Below are 10,275 nucleotides of genomic sequence, written 5' to 3'. Positions count from 1 at the left end.
AAAAAAAAAAAAAAAAAAAAAAAAAAAACAGAAAAAAAGCTAAGGGTTGATTTTTTGAAAAAAGAGATTAACAAAAGGGACAAAACCTAGGCTGGGTATGGTAACTCCTGGCTGTAATGCCAGTACTTTGGGAGGCAGAAGCAGGTTGATCACTTGAGACCAGGAGTTCGAGACCAGCGTAAACAACATGGCAAAACCCCATTTCTATGATAACAACACAAAAATTAGCCAGGTGTGGTGGGGCATGTGCCTGTGGTCCCAGCTACTCGGGACACTGAGGCAGGGAGAATCATCTAAGTCTAGGGAGGTTGAGGCTACCATAACTAGTGATCGAACAACTGCATTCCAGCCTGGACAACAGAGTGAGACCCTGTCTCTAAAAACAAAACAAAACGAAACACAAATTCTGACAAAACTTTAGCCAGATTAAGAAAAAGAAGATTCAAAAAAATTAAAATCAGAAATGAAAGAGGAGATATAACCAATGCCACAGACACAAAAGCACCATGAGAATACTATGAACAAGTATACACCAACAAAATGAAGAACCGAGAAAAAAACTGATAAATTTCTAAAACTTAAAATGAACCAAGACTGACTTGTGAAGAAATAATAATTATAATAAAAAAAAAATTAACAGATCTAACCAGACCTGAAGTTTGAATCAGTAACCAAAAAGTTCGCCAGAAATAAAAGCCCAGGATATAAGAACATTAAAAGAATAATTACTACCAATCCTCTTGAAAAGGCTGGAGAGGAGGGAACACTTTGAAGCTCATTCTGTGAGGCCAGCATTACCCAGATACAAAACACAGACAAGGACATCACCAAGAATGAAAACTACATGCCACTATCTCTAGTAAGTATGATGCAAAAATCCTGACCAAAATGCTGGCAAATCAAATTCGACACCAAGTTAAAAGGATTATACACCACAATCGATGATTTACTCCTGGAATGCAAGGAATAATGAAAGATACAAAATCAATGTTACCTTAACAGAATGAATGACAAAAACCAGGCAGTCATCTCCACGGATGCAGAAACTGCATTCGGCATGATTCAACATCCTTCATTAATAAAAACACTCAACAAATTAGGCACAGGAGGATGTGGCCAAAACATAATAAAGGCCATATATAATATAAAAAGTCCACAACTAACAGTATACACATGGGTGAAGGAATGAAAGCCTTTCCTTTAGGATCAGGAACATGGCAAGGATGCCCACTCTATCACTACCTCTGTTCAACACAGGACCAGAAGTCCTGCCCAGGGCTATTAGGCAAGAAAACGTTTGTAAATAAAAGGCATCCCAAGTGGAAAGAAGAACCAGCTCCCCATAGGTACTAAGGGATAGCTATACAATGAAAACTGCAAATGTCCATATAACCCAAAGCAACTTACAGATAGTTTCATTGCAATCCCCATCAAAATACCAATAGCAATTTTTTTTTCTTTTTGACAAAAAAAAAATCAGCTGTAAAATTCACATGGAATCTCAAGGGACACATGCCCTCTACCCTCTGACCACCAGAGATAGCCAAAACACTTTTGAAAAATAAAGACAGGCCGGGCATGGTGGCTCATGACTGCAATCCCAGCACTCTGGGGGCCAAGATGGGCAGATCACCTGAGGTCAGGAATTTGAGACCAGCCTGGCCAACATGTTGAAACCTCATCTCTACTGAATATACAAAAATTAGCCAGGCATAGTGGCTGGCGCCTGTATTCTGAGCTACTTGGGAAGCTGAGTCAGAACTGCTTGAACTCAGGAGGCAGAGGTTGCGGTGAGCCTAGATTGTGCCACTGCACTCCAGCCTGGGAGACACAGCAATACCGTGTGTCAAGAAAGAAGAAAGAAAGGAATAAAGAAAGGGAGGAAAGGTGGAAGGGGGGAAGGGAAGAAAGAGAAGGAGGGAGGCAGGGAAGGAAGGAAGGAAGGAAGGAAGGGAGCCAGGGAAGGAGAGAGGGAAGAGGGAAGGAAGACACAAAGTTGGATAACTCACACTTTCTGATTTGACACACAATACAAAATGACAGTAATCCAACAGTGTGGTATTAGCATAAAAAACAACAGAAGGAAGAAAACAGAGCCCAGAAATAAACCTAAGGGTATATGGCCAAATGATCTTCAACAAGGGTGCCCAGAACTCTCAATGGAGAAAGGACAGTCGCTTCAACAAATAGTGGTGGTAAAACTAGGTCCCCAAATAAAAGAATAACATGGGGAAGACTTTACCTTATACCATACAAAAATTCAGCTCTAAATGGATTAAACATAAGGCCTCAAACTGTAAAGACCCACAGCCAAAAACAGAGGACCACAAGCTTCTTGATATTAGAGACATGATTTCTTGGGTATGACACCAAAAGCAAAATAGACAAACTGAAAATGCCTGCCAATCAAAGGAAACAACCAGTAAGGGTGAAAAGACAACCTAAGGAATGGGAGAAAATATCCACAGATATTAAATCTGATAATATCTAAAGAACTCCCACAAAGCAATAGTACCAAGAAACATCCTGACTAAATATTGGGCAAAGGACTTGAATGAGACCTTTCTCTGAAAACATACAAACACACAAAAATATATTCAATATCTCAACTCATCACAGAAATCCAAATTTAAAACAACAACAACAACAATAAAAACTAATGAGATATGATTTCATGCCTATCAGAGTTGTCAAGAGAGAAATAAAAAAAATGTACATAAAAAGCAAACAACAGCAAAGTCTGGGCAGGAATATGGAGAAACTGAAACTCTTGTGCACAGTTGATGAGAATGTAAAACAGTGGGGCTGCTATGAAAAGCACAAAAATTACTCAAAAATTGTGAAATTTTCACATATGATCCAGCAATCCCACTTCTGAGTGTATACATAAAAACATCCAACAGAATCTGGGAGAGTTACCTGCAGAGCTGTGTCTGCAGCAACATTACTCAACAATAGTCAAGAGATGGTAGCAACCGAAATGCCCATCCAGAGGAATGGATAAAGATAATGTGGTATACACTCAATTGATTATTATTCTTCCTCAGAAAGAGGAAGGAAATAACGGTCACATGCCACAACGTGGATGATGAACCTTGAGGACATTATGCAGTGCCAAGTAAACCAGTCAAAAACAGACAATCACTATGATTTCCACTTATTAAAACAAACCCAAAGGAGTCAAATTCACAGAAGCAAAGAGTGGGATGGTGGTTGTTAGGGGCTGTGGGGAGGAGGAAGTGGCAGAGTTGTTTAACAGGCAGAGTTCCAGTTTTACAAGATGAAGGCATTCTGGAAATCTGCCACACAACAATGTAAATATAGTTAACACTAATGGACTGTACGGTTAAAAATAATTATGATGGTAAAATTCCATGACTATCTTGTTTTTTTGTTCAACACAATTAAAAGTGTATTTAGGCATTTTAAACCAAACCAAACCAAGCGCACGAACTACAAGATATATTTTCTTTTCCCTTATTCAGTTGGTTTCTTCTTACCAGGAAGTATGGCTCTGTAAATTTGCTTTATAAAACCTACCTAGGATAACAACCCGCCCGCCCTTAATAAGGCTAAACTTAATGTAATAGAAAGCAGAACTAATAAAGTCTTTCCATAAACACAAAGATCGCCTATATATTCGTCCAAACTAAAGTTAGGTAGGGGGAGAAAAAATCTGTTGAATTTTACAGGGAATTTCATTTAATAAAACAAATGGCAAACATTTACCTTAATGGGAGATTAGGAAGTCCATGTCCATTTTTAAAATTATTTTTCCAAAGGTACACAAGAAGTTGACACAAGCATAATATGCTCCTACCTATCCACTCTCCAGTTTCAAAACATTTGAAAAATCATGGCCAGCGCTGATTCGTCTTTACCCATGTAGTTCCGTACTGAATCACTTAGAAACAAATGGCCACTACCAAATTGTTTGAACCTGAAATATTTTGGCAAGCCTCTCAAAAAGGGAAGTAACTCTGCAAATGATTGCTAGGTATCTTAGGCATCTTCCAATATATACATGCTTTCTTTTCTCCCTTTATCCAAGTTTGTCTTGATTCTTCGACAAGAATACTTCCTGAATGGTATGGTGCACTGCCACTACTGGGAGATGCATGATATCTAGTTATGTCTTTTGTGGTCACACTGAAATCAACATGTTTAGGCATCATAAGCATGAAACATCCAGTTTAATATCCCCTCTCTCAATGTTTTTCCCTAATGAGAAGGCCTCTCAACTTTCATAGCCAAATATTCTTACCTAAAATTTCCAGTTCCATAGTAAATACCAGGAGTGCAGGCAGCACAGGCACAAGGTCATAGTGGTCAAACAACAATCAGCCCCAGCGTGTGGAGTACTGAATTCAAGAGAGCCAGCTTGGGCTCTTTAAACAGCAAGCCAACTGAGGACTTTGGCTGGGTCTTAAATCAGGGTCCAAGTGGGGACTATGGAGGTGCACATAAGCAACAGAACAAAGTGTAAAGTCATCAAAGGTAGGCAGGAGTTGCTACTGTTTGTTGTCCCTATCCTGTTCTATCAGTGTTTCTGCATTTCTAGAAAGTTCTGTTAAACACACTGGGCATAATATTTTACTTCTTTAGCACATCAGATACTAGAAAGCACTTGGGTGTAAACCTGTCAGGAGTCAGAGCCTGGGGTGCAAGAAGGTGAAACAAATCTGCAGACACATCTTTTCCTTATCACAAGTTTAAGGTCATCTGGACAACTTCAGCCCTTCACCTCAAGAAACACACATAAAATTTATCACATTTAAAACAAAGTTCCCCTCTCATGACAAACCAAATGCACACAGTTTACATAGCTATGGTTTACATTCTTGAAAGAGGCTGGGCTGTTGGATGTAGCCCCATGGGACATCACACCACTACTCAGCATGAAGAATCCACTGCAAACCCAACAGACCATGAGGCAACATACTCTCTCTTAGGGAGAGTCAAATGTGTTCTCTTTCTCTCCAATCAAGATAGTAGTACAGAAAAAATAGAATAAAATAGAAAGAAAATATAGGAAAAGGCAAGGGAGGTGGCCGAGAAGACAAGGAAAACAAACAACCAACAACAACAAAAAACAACTTACCTGTGTCAAATTTGATAAAGCTGGTTATCTTGCCAGTCCCTAAATCAATCTGGACTGCATCATTCAGTTTGATGACAGGATCTGGGTAGCAAATGGTTAGAGCATCATGAGTCACCAGGTGTGGAATTCCCTTTGTCCCCACAGTAATCTTCCTCACTTTGCACAACTTGTACTATACACATAACAAGGAAAAACCAATTTAACAGGTAAACACAAAAAGTCAGCCCAAAGTAGTCACCCAACCGTTATTATCCCACCAATTTTCAGCATTTCTTTAGTCAGAGAGGGAGTGCTCTTGGGAAAATTATATTAACCAGTCACAGAGCTGAGGGTCTGCCATAATGATTTAGTAATTTAGACATCTGGGAAAGCTCGCCAAGGAGGAATCTGTTTTAGAATCCTCTGGGGGCTCTGGTAGCTGAACTAACTTCTGGTCCTTTATCACAGGCTAAAAGCTTGTTGCCTGTATACCTCAGCAGTAACACAGAATCAACTGACTGGTCTATCATTTTCTCCTCAGGGATGTTTTTCCCGAGAGAACTCTCATCTTGCTACCCTGGAGAGGTGGCTAGTGAGTGCCCTAGCAACAAAGTTAACTCTACTACTGCTAAAAACATGCTTTTATGACCAGGTTAGATAAAAACAGCTTTCTCAGCGAACCAGGTGCCTTCCATACACAATGCTCTTCTTCCTCATCTGATTTTTAAGTGGCACATCCCATTATCTACAGGCCGTAGTTCCTTATTAAAATTTATTGCTCTGGTATGGCTCAAATGACATCTACCAGCAGAAGCTGTTCAAAATATCTCATACCAATTACTTGTGTCAGCCCAACAGTTAGACAAGCCCCATAATGTTCCAGAAGCAATCTTCAGAAGCTTCAAATGGTATACTTTGTAATCTCAAATGAACATAACCCATTTGTGGCTGTTAATGTCCATCCTAGGTAACACAGGCCCCCCACAGAGTGTCACTGCTCCAAAGTAACAAAGTGGTTTTCTTTTAGCTTTGCTGGGAAAAAAAGCTTCTCAGGGCAAGTTTTGGGTAAATATGTAAATAACAAGGACAAGTAGAGTGTCAGGTGACAAAACCCCCCATTTGAAAAGATGAGAGAAACCCTCCAAAAGTGCACAATAAATGAACTCCAGGAGCCACTACTATTTTTTTTTTTAATCTGCTCCTGCATTTCCTCTACAGATATTTCACTCTCTCCCTCATCTTTGGGCTCTCAGGACTGACTAGATTTGCCAGTTTGTCTCTATCATCGCTTTTGACCTGCCTAGGAGGTGTGGAAAGAGACATGGTAAATAAAGTAGCCAGAGCTTGGGCTCTCACTCCTATAAAAAGGCCCCAAGTTCAAATACTGTATCCTTAAGCTTCAGAGGACAAGATGGGAATAATTATTGCACACTCCTACCTGTAATACATTTATGAGATGAAAGAACATAAAGGACCTAGCAAAGCAGTCAAAGCCAGCTAATATTATTTCTGCTGCTACTACAGATCCAACACTATTAAAAGCACTATGGAGTTGTAAGGCTATTTAATACAATGCAGCAGTCCAAGAAAGTGATGACACTCCACATGTGGAACTTAGGCCATATTAAGTCTACCAGTTAAGGTAAGGGAATTCACCAGCCAGGCATATCCAAGCCCACTTATATGTGTTAAGGCCTGGCTCGTAGGCAGTCAATCTAATGAGAGCACTCTCCTCTCTCCATCTCAAAAGTTCACAGTTGACACAACCCTCCAGGCACTCTCTTCAGTGAGTGTTCAGTTTGTTTACCAACACCAGCTCACATTTACCCCCACTACAAATACAAACCCAAGATCATTTTCAGCTTTCTTGGCCAAACAGTTAAGCACAGAAATGAAAGCTGCCTGGCTCCCCAATCAGAGCTGCCTAGTGGACCAACCAACTGAAAACCTTAGATAAAAGAGAGGTCCCACACAAATGCAGAAATTGAAGAAACCCCCAGACACTGTGTGAAAACATACCAACTAAAACTCTTAAAGAAAGTCAGAAGTAGTCCAAGGGACAATTAAGCTGATTGAGCTCTTTTCTTTCAAAAGGAAAACCAAATCCTCCTGTCCCACTGCCCTGCTAGTACTACCCCCAAAATAATTTAGGAATACCTTTGGGTACAGATTTCTATTTGACCCTAAAGGACAAGACATCAGAAACTTGCCTGCATACATACAAAAAGGCCCCAGTATGTAAAACTTTTGTTCTACTGCCAGTCATAGTAAGGCAAAGCAGGACAGGAGTCCTTTGAAAGTTTAGGGCCTGTGAGACAAGTTTGGATGGGATGTGGAGTGAGCGAATGGTGGCAGGGGCGCAAAGCAAACATACTGCAAACCAAGGTGACCATGGGAATGGATTCACCAACCAGGGATGTTTAAGTACTTTGCATTCATAAACATGTGTATTGAAGGTTATGTGTGCAGAGGTAGGGTCAAGAGGTGCTGTCATCAAGACACTGAATAAAACTTGGCAGACTCCTTCCAACCACACATAAATATCCCCGTAAGGGAAAAAAGATCCAAATCCAATATACAACAAAATTCAGCAGATAGAATTACATACCAGAACAGAACAAAATCAAGCTATGGTGGTGCCACAGGAGGCAAAATACTTAAGTGTGATGAGGCAGAAGGAGAATATGGACACAGACAGAGTGACCAGGGTGATGAAGGAGGACTTTTTGAGGTTCATTGAGCAGCCAAGCAGAATCACCTCAGACAATGAATGGCATACAAGGGCACAGAGGGTTACTAACCTGCCAGCTTCGCATGAATACATGTGGATGGGGTACAGTATGATTATCAAAGTCCATTCTTCTCTTTGTCTTCTACTCCTAAATGGAAACCTACCAAGCTACAGTTCATAAGCACCAGAGCAGCTGGCCAAGAAACCAGGCTTGTTCAAGCCTAGGGTAAATAACTGAGGAGTTATTTACTGAGGGGTAAATTAACTGAGGAGTATATTTTTAAAAACTGAGGAGAAAGCAGGCAGAGAAAGCACATTTTCCCCTTTTACCTCCTAAGGCCTTGGGACAAAACCATAAAAAAGAGAACATCACTCCACAGCCTATATTCTGCAACCAGTGAGGTCAGACTTGAAAACAATCTGTCTGTTGACTTCACTCTTCCATCCCCATTTAGGAGAAGGACAACTTGCAATATGCCTTTAAAAGTTACTATCCAATCATCAGTGAGCCAAGATCGTGCCATTGCATTCCAACCTGGGAAACAAGACTGAAACTGTCTGAAAAAAAATAATTAAAAAAAAGAGTGCCTTTCTCATCCTCCCAACTATAGAGGAAACAGTGGCCCACCCAGGTGAGGTCAGATACTAGGCAGCAGTAGCAGAGGTAAGACCTGGAAGCAGAAACTGACAGGGAAAGGCTGCAAATCCAGGTCCCCAGGCAACACACAGCCAATGTTCTCTCTGAAAAAACCAGGATGAGGAAGACAAGTTTTTGCTATTCAGTGTTCAGAGTTCCACCTGTCCCAAGAAGAGGCTATGTAATCTATCAAGTTAGTTACCAAGTGCCTACTATGTGGATGTGGACCCTGAGGGCTGTATATTTTCTCTTGGATGCCCCATGTTTATTCCTGCCCAAAAAACTTTTGGTATCTTAATCACCTCGCTTCCGTCTTCTTCTTCACACTGGCTCCCTTTCTATCTCAGAAGACCCAAGACTTTCTTATGGCTTCAACCACTATCTTCCATTGTCACCACATCAACAATGTGGAAATTGCCTAGTCTGCCTCTTGTCAGATGTTTGCATTCTTTGCCTCTGGGAATATGTCCTCATCCTGCCAGGTCTTCAAGGTTGAGTTCAAGAGACTCCTGTATTTCTCACACAATTTCCCGCCCTTGTTTCATGGCACCTGTAGCCTTTACTGTTAAACCTGTATTTGGGCTCAACGTAAAAAGCAGCGAGTCCACCCTCTGAAACAAAGGGTAACTTCAAATTAAATATATTCGATTATTAATGGGGACTCAGTGCACTGTCACTGAACTCCTTTGTTATGTGGAATTCGGCATGTTCATTAACCCCCTAAGCTCTGGGCTCTGGGAGTGCCCTCTAAATTGGGAAGTTCAAACAGCAAAGGAGACCACCAGGACTTGATATCCTGGTGTTTTGTTGTTGTTTGCATTTTTAATCCTGCATCTATTTGAGAGCGCAAGCTCTAAGAAATGGGTTTCTGATATGACACAATTTGAATAAATTACAACACAGCAGCCTAACAGCTCTTTTGAAAATATTAACCCCTATGATGGGTGCTGTGGCTAACAACTGTAATCCCAGCACTTTGAGAGTGGCCACAGCGGGTGGATCACAATGTCAGGAAATTGAGACCATCCTGGCCAACATGGTGAAACCTGGTCTCTACTAAAACACAAAATTTAGCTCGGTGTGGTAGCTCATGTCTGTAATCCCAGCTACTGGGGAGGCTGAGGCAGGAGAATTGCTTGAACCCAGAGGGAGAGGCTGAAATGAGCCTAGATCACGCCACTGCACTCCAGCCTGGAGACAAGCGAGACTCAGTCTCAAAAAACAAAACAAACAAAAAAAAGAATGGCTCCTGAATGACTACTGGGTACATAACGAAATGAAGGTAGAAATAAAGATGTTCTTTGAAACCAATGAGAACAAAGATAAAACATACCAGAATCTTTGGGACACATTTAAAGCAGTGTGCAGAGGGAAATTTATAGCACTAAATGCCCACAAGAGAAAGCTGGAAAGATCTAAAATTGACACTCTAACATCACAATTAAAAGAACTAGAGAGGCAAGAGCAAACACATTCAAAAAGCTAGCAGAAGGCAAGAAATAACTAAGATCAGAGCAGAACTCAAGGAGATAGAGATACAAAAAACCCTCCAAAAATATCAATGAATCCTGGAGTTGGTTTTTTGAAAAGATCAACAAAACTGATAGACCGCTAGTAAGACTAATAAAGAAGAAAAGAGAGAAGAATCAAATAGACATAATAAAAAATGATAAAGGGGATATCACTACCAACCCCACAGAAATACAAACTACCATCAGAGAATACTATAAACACCTCTACGCAAATCAACTAGAAAATCTAGAAGAAATGGATAATTTCCTGGACACTTACATTCTCCCAAGACTAAACTAGGAAGAAGTTGAATCC

The 10,275-nt window shown here is 40.6% G+C and overlaps 1 protein-coding gene across 1 annotated transcript in view; it reads right to left on the bottom strand.

Annotated features, from left to right (window-relative positions):
- The window catches only part of LOC108520946 (40S ribosomal protein S4, Y-like), a 40,693-nt gene that overhangs the window by 12,676 nt on the left and 17,742 nt on the right, over nt 1-10,275 (bottom strand). The window contains exon 2 of the mRNA XM_017860531.1: nt 5,102-5,273. Coding sequence (XP_017716020.1) covers nt 5,102-5,273 — 172 coding nt within the window. The remainder of the gene's footprint in view (nt 1-5,101; nt 5,274-10,275) is intronic.

This window comes from Rhinopithecus bieti, unplaced genomic scaffold, assembly GCF_001698545.2.
Source record: "Rhinopithecus bieti isolate Rb0 unplaced genomic scaffold, ASM169854v2 scaffold_56563, whole genome shotgun sequence".
NCBI lineage: Eukaryota > Metazoa > Chordata > Mammalia > Primates > Cercopithecidae > Rhinopithecus > Rhinopithecus bieti.
This window is presented reverse-complemented; position numbering and strand designations above follow the sequence as displayed.